At 36.5% G+C, this 16,012-nt stretch overlaps 2 protein-coding genes across 5 annotated transcripts; one reads left to right on the top strand and one right to left on the bottom strand.

Annotated features, from left to right (window-relative positions):
• Positions 1-1,359: 1,359 nt before the first annotated feature.
• On the top strand, positions 1,360-5,554 carry lrrc2 (leucine rich repeat containing 2). Of its 2 annotated transcripts, none has more exons than XM_026999756.2 (10): positions 1,360-1,464; positions 1,717-1,861; positions 2,149-2,276; positions 2,654-2,709; positions 2,802-2,958; positions 3,122-3,258; positions 3,351-3,496; positions 3,619-3,771; positions 3,941-4,065; positions 4,688-5,554. In XM_026999756.2, the coding sequence occupies exons 2-10, from the start codon at positions 1,731-1,733 to the stop codon at positions 4,735-4,737; spliced, it is 1,083 nt and encodes a 360-aa protein (XP_026855557.1). In that variant the 5' UTR covers positions 1,360-1,464; positions 1,717-1,730; the 3' UTR covers positions 4,738-5,554. The 2 variants fall into 2 exon arrangements, with proteins under 2 accessions (XP_026855557.1, XP_026855558.1); XM_026999757.2 differs by having other exon boundaries at positions 1,370-1,464; positions 1,723-1,861.
• mfsd14bb (major facilitator superfamily domain containing 14Bb) lies at positions 5,330-15,927 on the bottom strand. Of its 3 annotated transcripts, none has more exons than XM_026999753.2 (12): positions 15,743-15,927; positions 14,536-14,628; positions 12,391-12,453; positions 12,025-12,152; positions 11,686-11,800; positions 10,960-11,178; positions 10,746-10,859; positions 10,547-10,618; positions 8,350-8,462; positions 8,104-8,201; positions 7,407-7,555; positions 5,330-7,186 (listed from the first exon to the last, which is right to left on the bottom strand). In XM_026999753.2, exons 1-12 carry the CDS (start codon positions 15,827-15,829, stop codon positions 6,971-6,973), a joined length of 1,467 nt encoding a protein of 488 aa, XP_026855554.1. In that variant the 5' UTR covers positions 15,830-15,927; the 3' UTR covers positions 5,330-6,970. The 3 variants fall into 3 exon arrangements, with proteins under 3 accessions (XP_026855554.1, XP_026855555.1, XP_026855556.1); XM_026999754.2 differs by having other exon boundaries at positions 5,330-7,183; XM_026999755.2 differs by lacking the exon at positions 14,536-14,628.
• Positions 15,928-16,012: the final 85 nt, after the last annotated feature.

Raw genomic sequence — 16,012 nt, 5'->3', positions numbered from 1 at the left:
AAACAGAACCCTCTCGGCTGCTCCCAAGGCTACGGGAAGCTCACAGAGGCAGCTGAGAGCTAATCGAGTGCCATGAAATGGGTTTTTGGTCCTTTCTTTCCATCTATCCATGTTCTACGCTACAGGTGCAGATTGTCTGTAGAGATCATCACAATGAATTGGGTGAGTGATGGCCTATGGACCGTTACTGTTTGTTCAGCAACCTGATGGCCCGGGGGAAGAAGCTGTTACAGGACCGGTTGGTTCTGGACTTTATACTTCTGTATTTTATGATGCTTGGCATCTGCAAGAACAGACAATCCCTTGGGTAGGTTGAGTCCTTTATAGTCATCCTGGTCTTCCTCAGGCAGCATCTGATGTATAGTTCCAGGAGGTTTGGGAGCTAAACCCTGGTGATATGCTGGGTTGTCCACACAACCCTCTACAGAGCTTTCTTCTTGAGAGCAGTGTAATTACTGTACCAGGTGGTTACACAGCCAGTGAGAATGCTCTCCACAGTGCAGATGTCCTGACGATGTGTTATGTGAATTATCTCACTTTCAGTCATTAATTTATATTAACTAGGTGAAAAGTGGACTGAGAACAAAAGGGTACCCACCTAGCTTGCTAGCCAATCATACCAAATAGGTTAGTTAGGTAGCTAACTAGGTAGCTAAAAGCTAACTTATTAGCTTAAGTGTTTTATGGAAATTGCGGTTTACTTCACATTGTACATAGTTGTTATTATCAAGTGGCGACAAGCAAGTTTGTTTTTTTGTTTTTTTTCTGGTGAAATCCAGAACATTGTTCCTACCCCCGATTTGTTCATCAGACATCAGTTTTTTGCTTAAACCATTCACTGAGTAGTTATCCTTGTTCACCAAATATAGCATTTCAAGTTGAATGGTAAAATGTACAGTGACAAAACCTTTCTATTTAAGGGCAGTTATTTCCATATCTGATACATTTTCAGCATACCTTTATTTATTCCCACAGTATTTCTGAACATAAAGTTTTAACTTTTTGTTAGATTAGAATTTATACATGTTTATGTAAGTCAGTTGTCACAAGGGCTTGTGTGTCATGTAGCGTTCTAAACAGTCCCTTCAGTAAAGTATTACCAAAATACGTTACGCAAAACTGCTGTATTAGATACTGTAAAAAGAATATTTCTGTTCATATACAAATGATATCAGACACACAACTGATATTAGATTTTAATATTAACACAAATAACCATGCGTAACTGCTCATAAATATTGCTTGCTTGCATTGTTCACTCAAAATACTATATGTTAGAGTTACTCAGGAAGCTAGTATGTGTAAGGTTGCTGACATGTGACACATCTGAGTGGAATTGCATCCCCTGATGTAAAAATAACCCCCTGCTCAGACACACTAAATAGAGATGACTCATGGATTGTGACTAGCTCTTGTAAACAAGTATCTGAAGCTAGGAAGAACCACAAAATAATCATACCACAGGTAAGATAATGCAATCTTGAAACAGAATTGTAGGTTAAGTACATCTCTGGTAATTACAACAGCAAGGTATAATTATAATTTTCCTTTTATCTTCTCAGTTAGGCAATGCTGTTGTATTATTGCACATTGATAGGTTTACAAAGGAAATGCCGTATTGACTAAGTGACCAGGAACATGGTATCTTTAAATATTTTAAAGTCTATTGGAGACTTGCTTTGTTGGAATGTGGCTATAAGGCTTTTTTATTGTTAGAAACAGGCAGTGTCATGAGGCCTGGTACTGACATTCCCGTGTTTGACCTCTCACTGTTACGAGAGCTGTGGGAAGGTCGGGTGAGGAAGCACAAGCAGCGGCAGAAGAGAGAGCAGGAAAGAATCACCAAAAGTGCTTTAGCCAAGTAAGAAGGAAAGATTGACATTCATTAGTTTACTTTATTAGCATGTAAGACTGTATATAAATCTGTTACTCCTGACATCAGATCAGAATGGATTTGTGCAACACACTGCTTACTTTGTTTACGTACTCCCTTTAAAAGGTTTTTTTTTTTTCCTATAACTCTGTAATTCTAATGTGATGTTTTTTCCCACAAGTGTACAGCCTGAACTCATCAAATTTAGGCCTGGTTTAAGAACGTTAAGTCAGGCTTTTCTGACACAAACCCTGTAACATGCTGCCGGTTCTTAGGATAAATGAACAATGGCAGTATCGCATAAAATGCAGAAAACTGAAGAGCAAAGAAGTCACTGCACTCCAGTGCTATTTGGAGAGATCAGCCTTAGCAGAAATGGACATTCTTCCCATAGTTGACACAAGTATGTTTACTTTGGTAAACCTGTGCATGAAAATTGCTTGAAAACTTGATTGAAAATTGCAACAGGAGGTACTATTGCACTAATCATAAACATGATTTAGTTTAAACGCACAGAAATAAATTTTATTCCATGCAAACATTGGCTTTTATCAATGGCTACTGAACATTTCAGGAATAGTTCCGTCATTATATATAGAATAGTACTGGGCTCGGGGTGACCCCAAGTACTTTGTTCACACAATTTTTTGCCTTAAATAATGGGATGTGTCTTCTCTAGCCATCTACCAGCTATCCATATTTAATTAGGTTCTTTTCTTTACTTGCATTCTGTGAAAGGAGTGCCAAGAACCTTCATATAAGCTTTTCATTTTAATTCAGACCTTGACAGTGAAGACAAAAAATTCATTTTTGAGCTGTGTGGAGATAAATGGAGGGTAAGTTTGGCTTGCTTATTTTTACGATTTAAGTTAACAATATGTAAAATTATTCTGGTGAATACAAATATCTGATTTTACCTGAGTTTCAGAAACTACCAGAAGATCTTCAGGATATGACTTATCTTCGAGAATGGCATATTTATGGAACAAAAATCCAAAAACTTCCTACCTACATTGAAGAGTTTGTGGATTTGTGTGTCCTGGATATACCTAAAAATGGACTCACAGTGCTTCCAGCTGAGATAGGTCGGCAATATTATAGTATAGTTTATTACTTTACACAAATACTATGTTTAACCATTAATTTACCTGTTGAATTGATGTTTCATTTCAGTTAGGTTTAATTTAAATTGAATTTATTAATTTTAATTGATGAATTTATTTTAAAAAGATAATTTGTCATATTTAGGAAAACTAGCTAACCTGAAGAAACTGAATGTAAATTATAATAAGCTATCAAGAATTCCCCCTGAACTTGGGGAATGTGAAAATTTGGAGAAACTGGAAATGGCAGCAAATTTCGATCTCAGTGAACTGCCCTTTGAGGTAATAGATTTAACTTGAATATAGCATAAGTTTTTTGCATTATAAAGCATTGCATTTGTTATTAAATTTGATATAACTGCACTTTATTTCAGTTGAGCAACCTAAAAAAAATTACACATCTAGATGTAGCGGAAAACAAATTAGGCAGCATTCCAATCTGTGTACTTCGAATGATAAGCCTTCAGTGGTTGGACATCAGTAATAACAGACTGCTGGATTTGCCAGAGGATATTGACCGGTAATTTTTTTCAAAAGCCTCCCTCAATAAACGTCTTGGACTTGTTTTTCCTTCTAACCTGTTTATAAGGCCCTGCATGTTCACACTCTGTACAATGCTTCATTATTTAAATGTATTTTTAGATTGGAAAAGTTACAGACTCTGTTCCTACACAAGAACAAACTGAAGTACTTACCAATGTCGATGATGAATATCGTTACACTCAAGATGCTTGTTGTCAGTGGAGATGATCTAACCTGTATTCCTTCCAGAATCAGCGACGATCCTAAAATCAAGTAAGTATGAATGTGCTGCAGTTTCCTAATTCATCAGTGCACATGCACACACAAGAAGGTCCATGCTAAAACTGACTTCTGACATACCCACACTTGAAACTAATATTAGTGTTAAAATACAAACTTAACAACTTTCAAGAACAATACTTAATTATTACACCGTTTCCAGATTTATCAAATTATTTGATAATCCAGTAACCATGAATGACTCTGAGGACAAAGATGAAAGTATTCAGCAGGATGAACATGAGAAGGAGTTTATGCAAACCTATATCGAGACACTCAAAGACAGAGGTAAGTTCCAAAAAATTTCTAGAAATTATTAAGGCAATTATGCATGATGTAGGTCATTAAATTCTAATATATTTCTAAAAATATATATAACTTAAAGTTCATATTTCTAAAGAACAATTAAACAAATGAACTTCTGAAATATTGTTCTTTCAGAAGCTAAAATTAGAACTCATGGGCACTAGGGATGGAAATGCAGGAAATATTCCACAATGTTTCTATACTATTTTTGTGAATATACAGCGTGCTCTCTCCCTACATTGTGATAATACAGTTCTCTCTATACAACTCTAAAAACACTCGGCTTCATGCAAAACAATGTATGACTGATGACAAGTGATGACAAATAAACTACATAGCAGCATCACCTAAACATCTGCCATCAGCAAATGCTGAAATACTAATACCTTCCAATTAGGAAAAGTCAGTTTATGCCACAGGGCAATGCAAATATAAGTAAAAACATCTAAGCTTGATGCAAGGCATTAATCAATGAGTACCTCAAATTTTAGTCTTACATATTTCAAATAACTGTTTACCTGCATGTGCTTGCTATAAAATTAATCTGTTGCAGAAAATGTTGCACCACAAACTAACAATGTTAAATTTATTTATTTTTTTTTAGATACAGCACCAACATACACTACCAAAGTGTCCTTCAGTTGCCTTCTTTAATTACCTGAAGAGAGCCAACTCAGAATTCAGCCAGCAATAAGGATGAAACCATCAGTGAAAAACTTTAAATGCAAGTGTCATCTCAATCTTCTATCCAATTTCCTAGATGTGTAAAATATAGTGTCTGAATAGAAAGCTTCCTCCTGTCAGTCTATTTATCCTTTACAGAATAATCCTAAAGAAAAAAAAAACATTGCACTCTTTTTTTTTTGTAAATTTGTACTAAAAAAGGTAGCAGATGCAATTTACACGTATGTGTGCGTGCATGTTTTATCGTTGGTTGATGGAACGGGTAGCATATTGCACAAGATGCAATGTAGAATATGACCACAGTTTCTAGGTTCAGTGTATTGACGTGACCAAATGCTTAACCGATTTGATTTCAGTGAATTACTGGGAACTTTGTAAGAGTGCATTTCTTCTTCATTGCTCTTAGAACATCTAAGAAGTTGAATAGGGTACTTTGCTGTTATCTTTTCGTTGTCTTTTTTAGCTCAAAAACATCATTTCCATACAAGCAGAGATCATGTATGTAAATGACTGACCCCACAAATAATAAAGCTTTATAATTCAACAAGAACAGATAACTGACTACAAGAACTTGGTGTTTTACTTACACGAGCAATTAATGGGTCAACAGGCACACTGAACAAATGTCATGTTGTGCAGAAAACATACTTTGGGAATATCATATGCACTGACAGCAATACCAGGAAGCACTGCAAACAATTTCTAGGAGTCATATAAGAATTCTGCATATAGGGTAAACATGGCACAATGCCTCAGTATTTATAAAAAAAAAAGAAAAAAGAAAAAAAGAGAATGTTTTGCCTAAAATATAAGTATATAAACATATAAATATACCTACTGGGATAGTTCTTGATTGCCTCAATAAAAATAGTTACAACTATATTTTGTACTGTGGTTTCTTGCAAATAGAATCTGAAATGTGCAGTAGTCAAGACATTCCAGCACACTGTATATTTATAATTACACATATAGAATAGTACTTCCATAAAATTGCTATAAATTCCATATTTTGTAAATGATGCCTATACACCTAACAAAGCTCACCTAACAAACCATAAGTGAAAATCATGAGAGAAAAAAGTAAACACTACTTAATTTGAGTCACTGACATCCTCCATAACAAGCAGTGCCCATGCAATCCTGTCTCTTATGAAAGGGATTTTTTGGACATTTTATTAAATCTAACCAGATATGGAATTCGACATTTAACCAATAGCGATTGTTGACACTTTTGTGTAAGGAGCAGCACGTGGCACAGTATTGCACAGATCAAAATGGAATATTTGATCAGGAATGTCTAGAGCGGGTTATTTTTTTAAGCAGATCAGGAAAAAGTTGTTGAATTTGGAAAGCACAATAAGGTAAAGTAAAATGACAATGGGCATTTTATCAAGCTAATAAATAACACTTTTTAAATTTAGGCAAGGTTAAGCCATGCTCAATGTTACAGCTTGAGGTAGCAGTCTTTGTGGAAGGTGTGATTACAAACAGGATTTACAAACTTAATGTCCCCTTACATATACATACATGATCTTGAAATTGACAATTTAAGCCATGATTGTGACTGTTATGCAATATATTTTGTACAGTTTGCATACGTTTGTCTCAAGACGATTATATTGCTGTCAAAGCTGACACCATTTTGTGCATGACCACAAGTTGCTCTGTTTGTATACCATATCTAAAAGGGTTATTAGAGATTTAGTTAGCTTCTTAGTTAATACAAAGCTGCTCACTATATTAAGAATGTTCAGCCCATTAAGGTTTTCAGCCCATATAGATTGTCTTTCAGTTCTTCTTTAATAGAGAACTGAGGTATTGATACCTGTTGACTGTAATTCTAAGTCCTTCAGTAGAGGACTGTGGTATGATGCCTGTTAACTGTAATTCATTGAACAAAATACATTCCACAGAGTGTACTAAAGAAAATACAAATACATTGACTTTGCAAAAGTATAGCAAAGGGACATTCTCCAAAAAGAACATAACATGTAACAACTTTGTTCATCTCAGCTGGCAAAAAAAAAACTTCCATGTTAAAACTCATGATTTAAAAAAAACAGTGCTGGGAGCAATATATTATATATAACAAAATAAAATGAGAGGTTTAGTCCAAATTTTTCCAAATTACAATATAGAGAGGAAACAAACTGCATTTCCTATGTGCTCCAAGGAAACTGAGGCTGCAGGCAGAACTTGTTGGCTACATGCTGCTGTCCTGCAGTAAGGGCTCATTGTCCTCATCGCTGCCAGGAGCGGAACTATTCAACTGGGTTCCATTGTCTGGTACCGTTATGGCCTGCGCACTGCAGGTTTTTGCAGCCAGGCTGTCGTGTTCTGGGATGAAGTAGGCTACCAACAGAGCCAAAAGAACGGTACAGGCTCCAAACAGAAAGGGAGGGCCCGGGATTACTGACTTCTGAAAGACAAGGGCCTGGAGATCATCCACAGCCTTTCACATAAATGGTCCGCAATACACAAACGAAGTGACAGCAACTCATTTTATTATCGCTTTGAAGACCAAGAATAACATCCTATTCTTATCTAACATCTATGCACATACACACATATTTCTACTATGTATATTTGAAGTATACCTGTGCAATTTATCACTAGTAAATTCCATGATTAGCACATACCTCATCCATGACAGCTGATGCTGCGCCATTTTCCACTGGGTTCAAGTCGATCAGTTCGACATTGAAGAGAAAGAATATAAATCCAAAAAGAGCTGGTCCAAGCCCATTGCACAGACCTCTAATGCCTGTTACCATTCCTTGCACTGCACCTGCATTAGTGACACCATTACAATTGTCAGAGATACCATATTATAGTCTTCAATGGTTGTCTAAAAGTCCAGACTTTCTAAAAATTCAGACTACAACTGAACAGTCGCACAGTATCCATGGTGACATAAGTTTTCATTCATGATCTATGCTATTCTCCAGAAAAATAATTCTATTAAACTAAAAAAATATATTTTTTACAGAAAATTAAAGCTGTTTCATTACTCACTCTAATGTCTAGCACAGTTTTTTGTCCTTCAGTTAGAATGTAAGAGCTGTGCCTTTTGGTATCACCAATTAATGTATTTTTTGTTTTCTTTCTTTTTTTTCAAATTAGCTTTACTTACAATGTTTTAATGCCTGAATGAGACAAACCCCCCACCCAAAAAAAGCCCAGCAGACAGACACAAGACACAAAACAAAGCCCTCATTATCTGCAAAAGGACTCTTTTGTGCATCGATACAGAAACTAATGACGACTGTAATGGTATGATGTGAGCTCTTGTGACCTTTTAATGCCCTAGTTGTTATAGCCCTGGCGTGGTCTTACCTTGCTGGTCATGATCTGTGCAGTGTGACACCAGGGCACTCACTGCTGGGAAGGTGATACTGGACATGGCAGCCACTGTGCCGGCTGCCCACATCATCCTGCAATCATATGTTACAGAAATGTTGTGGTTATTTTAAACCAACAGAGTCAAGCAAACAAGTCTTTTGGATAAATGAATGAAGTTTTACATCGCTTCTTAAAACATGCACTTTATGCAGAATTCCATCTCTCAAGAAACAAACATACCATGGCTCTGACCCGAAGCCATACCAGGCCAGCTGGAACAGCTGAAAGCCAAGTCCCAATAATACGGTATTCTTATTTCCAATCTTCCTCATTAGTACACTTAGGAGTAAGGTCTGAAAGTAAGACAGTGGTTGAACTGTTATAGCAAACTTCTGGATTACAATTGTATAATAAATAAGATGCACAAAACAAACAAACAGACAGACAGACTGACACACACACAGACAGACAGGATGCTCCACTCATTTGGCTGCAATCAGTCAAAATAAAAAATGTGCTATATGCAATGATTACATGATTGTTCAGCTGTGGCCTGAATCTTTAGACAGTGCTAAGTCTACATTCAGTCTAACATTACTGTACAGCCTAAAAATATGGACAGAAAAAAATATGGACATATGGACAGAAGGGGATTTTGCCAGGCAGTAAAAATTCATTCTGATGAAGGAAGTCACTTGTGAAGGATCATATAAGCGAGATTAAAGCTAGCATAAATAATTTTTTTTTTAACAAGCATCGATGCTGATTATATGGAGTCAGTGATCAGAGTGTCCTTAATTAACAGATACACAGACAGACAGATACAAAGTGCAGCATAATATAAATGAACAAGGAACAATGTTTTGTTCTGGTTTTGTACTACAGTGCTCTACATTTGAAATGAAACATTCCCTATGAAGTTAAAGATTGCTTAGTTGATAACTGAGTAGCACTTTAGACTGTTGTTTAATTTTTAAATCCAATACACTGGGTATGTCCAGATGAGAGGCTCATTTGATCAAGCACACCTACTCTAACATCACAAGTGTAAAGTTTATATTCCTTTGCATTCCACTGTCAAACTTTTAAGGGAATTAAAGCAATGATTCACAGTAAGCTCCACAGTATATATGAATCTTACTCTATAGACCCTTAACACTCAGTCTAGGACCTTGAATGCAAACCTGGTCCAGGTTTTTGTAATCACTAAGTAATTAATTCAGCTGATTGATCACTGTGTCATAACATTCAAGTCCTAGGTCTTCTAGGACAAAAAAGGCTATAGACAGCCTTTTGCTACTCGGCAGTATTCCAGGTTGATAGTTTTCCTATTCCATTTGCTTTGATCAACAGTTAAAATTTAACCAAAATATTTGTAGTAGTTGCTTTGCAGTTCAGGAAGACTTCTAGTACTCATCATGAACAGTTTAATTTGTTTCTGTACACGCACCAACTGACAAGCACAAAGTAATTTTTTTTTTTGTAATGAATGCCTAATACAGTCTATAAAAAACTGCAAAACAACATACACTGAAGCTCATGCAAAAACATTTTCATATTCTTATCTTAAACATTATCTTACAATAGTAAGATATGTATTGCATGACAAACAGGAGGAGCTCATGAGGAATAGGGACAAGAGAATATATGGTCATGATGGGTGATGTTGCACTGGACAACAGCTTTCATCAACATCATGAACAGTTAAATGATGTAATTCAATTTTAATTGAAGATTAATGTCCATGTATATAAAGACAGTGGACATCGGTATAGCACATCAGGCCTTTCCCAATCAGATTAACAGCTATTTTGCCAATACAAATTACAATAGGAAACAGTAAAGTAAAATGGTTAAAAACTAGTGTCAAACAGGATAATCTAAATATGCCAAGCTTATATTCAAAATCAAATTTTCTAGCTAATGAAACACATAGCTATAATAAATACAATCCAAACATGCATAGTATTTTCTTTAAATAAAGGCTGTGGATGTCTTCTATGACAGGTCTGGAGCACTCTTAGGTTTTGTTTGTGCCCAATATAAATTTCTAAACACAAGCTGTATGAGCAATTTAAAAATGGATTTGTTCATATGAGTAGCTTTTACATGAGGCCCAATGAGCTTACCCATCTAAGAAATAAACGCAGCAGCTTTGAGCTTCATAAATGCACTATACACATTAAAATCAGTTCACCTCAATTGTAATCCTGACTCCTAGACAACTTAAGAACTGTAATGCTTCAAGCAAATATTGATTCAATAACATGAAAAAGATAACACAAAGGGCAGAGCATTGGCTTGAAAATGATACATCTTTAAGATATGTCTGTTACCACAGCATGAGACAACAAGCTCCATCTCTAGGCTCTTAGATGTTGTTTTTCATTCTAATGCACTGCCAGTTTACTTTTCCCAGTTAGAATCAAAAAGGTACCTGTGCAACAATGGACAGTATTCCAACCATCGCTATAAATGCTGCAATTGCTTCTGATGAGAACTTAATAACCTGAAAATGCAAACAGTTTTAAAATTCATAAAACGTTTTAAGAGGATTCTAAAAAAAGTGATTTATCTAAAACACCTTGGCTGTACTTTTTGTGTAAATTCCTCTGAATTCTGTACATTCTACTTACCTGTCTTAGGTACAGGAAAAAGCTGGAGTATTGTCCAGCCTCTGGTAGGTATGACAGAAACACTGTGACACATATCAGAAGCACTGTGGTGTCTTTACCCACTTTCTTCAGAGACTGTTAAAAGAAAGAGGATAGGAGCAATGCATTTGGAGTCCTGTGGCTCTTAACATGTGACAGATAACATTTCTAGAGATATACAAAATATATAACTCACGGCAAAGGGGTCAGCTTGCTCCCAAGAAATGGGAAACCCCCATGACGACAGTCTCATTTTGTCTGGGAGAGACTCTGGCACAATCAGGAGTATAAAAAGAATATCAGCTACAGCGATGATGGTGGCTACCAATACCACCAGACTGTCTCCGTACGTGGCAGAGAGATAAGCTCCAATGGCAGGACTTGTAACCAAACTTGCAGCAAAAGTTGCTGATACCTGAGAATACACAGTTGTTAATTGTCAGAAAAACAAACCAAAAAAACAAACAAACCCCAGTCTGTATTGCCAGTGTACGAGCTGTGGCATATTTTCTTTAGTAACATCAGTATTATGGACTGTGACCACTCATAGCAAAACGCCTGTGCTGACGTTTGTGCTGTGCAAAAGCGATGGCAAGAATACAAATAATTTAGTGCAATGCTTAGCTGTTTGACTACTCTTAATTTTAATTTGTTAACATTTGTGAAGACATTTAATCCACTCCAAATCATGATTTATATTAATGTAGTTCTTTGCCTCTGTAGCAGTGTGCAAGTACAAAATAATGCACAGCCAATCTGTTATCACAAAACACCCCAATAGAATGATTAGGACTGATGTCACAGTATAAAACACACAGTTCATCGCATACGGAAACTTTACCTCTTCCATGCATGCCTGCACTCTGTTAGACCTTTAAGTAACTATTATTAAGGCATGTATAATTTCAGCTAATTTTCTTACCAATCCATAGGCTGTGCTTCTTTCACGCTCTTCTGTAATGTCCGCTACATATGCAAATATGACAGAGAATGTAACCGAGAAGAGTCCAGATACTGAAATAAGGGCAAAATACCACCTAGAGTGGAATACAGGAATAAAGAAAACATGACTTTAGAACACATCCTAGAACTTTCCTCGCTATGATTTAGAACTACTATGCTAAATATCAAGTAAGCCTGTATAAACACTTCATTGATTTTCTCTCTGACCGTTTACAACAGTCAAGTTTACTCTTGTAGCAAGCAGCAGACACTGTTAAAGGATGACAAAGAGCACAGGGTAGGCCTAGCTAGACACTACCATGGACTTATCCTCATCAGGGGGATGGGCGCACAGGTGAAGAACACCGTCAGCAGTAGGAAGGACTTTCTGCCCCAAACATCTGACAAAGCACCAATAAGAGGGGCACTCAGAAATGACAGCAAACCCTGCAATGGAAAAATATATTAGATGTTGCCGGTAAAAAAAACAAACAACAACAACGCTGAAAATGCTAGAATGTTGATTCATCATTAAAACACAAACATGAAAACTATTAATGCGCAAACACACTTGACTGAACAGCCTGTAACAGCACCCCTAGCTCAACCATTAATATGCAAAAAGCAAATAAATAAATAAAAGGTCAAATATTAATGGGAAAGAAAACACTAACAGGTTATTCACCTTAACTCCTTGAATAAGCCCATTCACAAGAAATGTATGGTGTGGAAATGTTTCATGTAGCACCTGAGGACAAAGCAGAGTTAAGCCTTCTACAAGAAATTCAAACAGGCACATTACATTGTGATCACACTACAACATACTGTCGCTGTGGTCAAACTAGTAAAGAGGCAGAAAATAGAAAATGAGACTGCATATGTCAGAAAAAATAGGATAAATGCTGTAAGTCAGACTATGTAAGGAACTATGTAAGTGAAAATTGAAGCTATCGTCACTGCAGCTATTACTCATTGGTGCTATTATAGCTAGAGATACTTCACTTTGCACAGGCTACATGTGGAACACACTACAGTAACATTCAGAATTATTGAGTATCTTGATCAAAGAAATGCTATGTAAAGCAAACACTCAAGCACAGTTTAAGTGCAGCAGTTTATAGTGTACATAAAAGGCTACCATACAGTTAGGTAGGTCTAATCCACATCTTTGTGACATTACTGTAGTAGTTTGAAATCAAAAAAATAATAATAATTTAAAAAAAAAATTGGTGCAGTGCATAAGTAATTGGACAGAGGCCTCAGTTGTGTTACTTTGGCTTTATACTTGAAATGAAACAGTGACACTTAGAGACTATTTTCAGCTTTAACGTGAGGTTCTTTAAATCATTTGGTGATCCATACAGGAATCAGAGCCCTTTTTTTTAATAAACATTCCTGTCTATTTAAGGGCCATAAGAAACTGCACAGTTAGTTTCTTAGTTGATTCTTGGCCAGCTGGATTAGTGCATCCAATTGGTCATGCACAACAAGGTCATCAAAAAGGTCTAGGGAGTGTAGGTGTGACATTTACATATGGAGCTTGTAAAACTGTTTCAACATAAGAAGCAAAGAAATAGCGATGCCATCATGAGCTGGAAAAGTCAAAATAAACCAGAATCACAACCAAAATATGTTTGGTACATTTATAAGACACACAAAAGCACTTCTGATCTTAACGAACGCAAGAAAACAGACAAGATTACATAAGATCAAAAAGGTGATAACTTTTAGTCCCTCAGAAAAAAAACCTAGTTTATCATAAATAGAACAGAATACATAAGGGTGAAACCTGAGGTTATGATTCAAGAACAGGAAGTCAGGTTACAGTTGGCTAAAAATTCCATAAAAATCCTGCTGTATTTGGAAACAAAAAACTGAAGTCAAAAAACAAACTGAATATGACTGCATTACTGGCCCGGTATAGCATTACCAGCAAAAAAACACCTAGTGTATCTAATAGCCAGTTAGCCTGTGGTGTTGCAGACTTCATCAACTGCAGATAAGATGGAACTAAGCACTAAACATGACAATTTAATTAAAGATTATATGAATCTGTTCAATTACTTGTGGCCCCCAGGAATAGGGATGAGGTGAGGGCTATGCATAAAAAGTACTGTTATTCTCAAACGGTTCACAGAATATGTACAAGCAGTCTTACACTTATATGTTAACACAGCAGGTACATACCCTCAAATAAAATCTTAAAATCTCGACTTTAACTTCATTGTAACTGCTCCATTTCAAATATAGTGTACTCAAGTACAGCACCAATACAGCAAAGGATGTGTTCACTGTCCAGTTACTTAAATAATGGTGTCTTTGTATTGCTCAGAAAAATAATCCATACGCACAAGCCTAGCCACATAGAAAGCATGGCCTTTGAGGAAAATATGGGCAGTGCATCTAAATGTGGACTTGCTCAGCTAATAATTTTGCTGCATTTGCAAATGTCTGAATTAACAGTATTTACACATGCACTGAAGGTACTATTAAAGACTGGCATCTTCCTTTTGTTGTCATCCAATTTACTCACAAAATAACAGTCAAACTGTCCTCTGCTTTAGTTTCTAGCCACCTACTCTATAGTTGTACCTAATAGGTTGCCACAGCTGGCAATTATGAAATGTAATCTTAATCAGTGTTGCACTTAGAAGTCAATTCATTGATTGTACTGGAGTCAGTTGTGCAAGTCATGTCAGCATCTTTCATTACTATATCACGGTACATATACATACATATATACACACACCCACAAATAACTTCAAACACAACCTATTACATTAAATACAAACACAAAGTAATACATAGCCCTATCTGGAGCATTACATACAGTAAGCATTGGTGCTGTAAGAAGGCCCCAGGCAAAGAATTCCAAGAAAATGACCACGACTGCATGGGTCACTTTTGCACGACCATTACTGCACTGCAGAAACAAAAACAAAAAACATCATATTTTAAATCATGAACAATAGGTCTGCATTGCCCCAGTTCATAATTCACAATATTTATAGTACTTTACAACAACAACAAAAATCCTAATCTATATTCACTAACTTTTGAAGCTCTTCCAAAACAAGTTTAGGCTTAAGAATCTAACAAGAGAAATGTTCTGTATTTATCAGCTTGTTTGTTCAAGTTGCTAGGGTCCTTGCGCACTTTGGATGAAGGCCTTCCTGAACCCGCCTAGCTCACATCCTAACCGATAATCTTAAATAAAATGTAGGAAATATTTTGCCACTAATCAGCTTTATCATGTGGCAACTCACATGACAGCTAAGGCAGCTGAATAGCTAGCTACTAGATTTAAGGTCACATGGATTGTACTCCAGTCCTGTAAGACAAAGCTCCGCATAGTCGCATTAACGCATTTAACAGTTAAATAGACAGAAATGTGTGCAGTAGTTCTTCCCCAAGTTAACCTAGCTATGCTAGCTAATGCAGTTGCTCATCTCTGACCACTATAACTAAAAAACAGACTAGTTCTTCCCCAAGTTAGCCTAGCTATGCTAGCTAATGCAGTTGCTCATCTCTGACCACTATAACTAGAAAACAGACTTACATTTGCCGCTGGTTAATTAACGTCAGATAGACAATCAGACACTTGCTTAGGTTGACCTAACGGCTGTGATAACTACAACTTGCTTATTAAAAAAGCTGTACTCGACTGTTTAATAGCTAGCTGGCCAATATAACCACAACCTAGCCAGATGGATGGACATCTAGACGGATAAATGGCCATACTTAGCTCGTACTTAGATTGCTAGAAACCCGCCGTCGACTAAATGAGCTTGATTTATGCTAATAAGCTAATAGCTAATAAGTTAAAATTGCTGCCTACTTAACAAGGGTGAAGGTCATCTTAAAATCACAATCTTGTCATAACCATTCAATACATGCAGATGGCTGCCTATTATTGTTACGTGTACAGTTTAATTGTGGCGGCAAAGTGTTTACATGCAGGGCTGTAGTGCAGGTTAGCTCGCAAGTGCAGCTACGGTGGCGATTAGTTTAGCAAATAGGCTAACCGACTAACTTACTGTTTTGATCAGCATGTTGCCGTTGGTCCCTTGGTTCATCTCACATTGTGCTACATGAACCTTATGCAGAAATCCATCTTGTAACATTTACCGAATGATTCGTCAGACTTTGATTTAAAACAAATTGGTGGACAGACCCCAACTTTACACGGATCGTCAACTTTGGAAAGCAGCAAAGTTTTCATCCCAAGGCTATGCACTTCCGTTCCGTGGTTGATGGCAGTTTTTCAAAATAAAAGTGGCTGGATTTTCTTTCACCTTAAACTTCGT

The sequence above is a fragment of the Electrophorus electricus genome, chromosome 23 (assembly GCF_013358815.1).
Source record: "Electrophorus electricus isolate fEleEle1 chromosome 23, fEleEle1.pri, whole genome shotgun sequence".
Classification (NCBI taxonomy): Eukaryota; Metazoa; Chordata; class Actinopteri; order Gymnotiformes; family Gymnotidae; genus Electrophorus; species Electrophorus electricus.
The sequence above is the reverse complement of the archived record's forward strand: the minus strand, read 5'-3'. Positions and strand labels throughout refer to the sequence as shown.

Excerpts from the sequence above, each read along its gene's own strand:
- lrrc2 (XM_026999756.2), top strand. The coding sequence starts at position 1,731 with ATGAGGCCTGGTACTGACATTCCCGTGTTTGACCTCTCACTGTTACGA. Across the intron at positions 1,862-2,148 it reads ACCAAAAGTGCTTTAGCCAA|GATAAATGAACAATGGCAGT; the intron begins GTAAGAAGGAAA and ends GCCGGTTCTTAG. Across the intron at positions 4,066-4,687 it reads CGAGACACTCAAAGACAGAG|ATACAGCACCAACATACACT; the intron begins GTAAGTTCCAAA and ends ATTTTTTTTTAG.
- mfsd14bb (XM_026999753.2), bottom strand. The coding sequence starts at position 15,829 with ATGTTACAAGATGGATTTCTGCATAAGGTTCATGTAGCACAATGTGAG. Across the intron at positions 12,153-12,390 it reads GGCTTATTCAAGGAGTTAAG|GGTTTGCTGTCATTTCTGAG; the intron begins GTGAATAACCTG and ends TTTCCATTGCAG. Across the intron at positions 11,179-11,685 it reads GAAGCACAGCCTATGGATTG|GTATCAGCAACTTTTGCTGC; the intron begins GTAAGAAAATTA and ends GTGTATTCTCAG.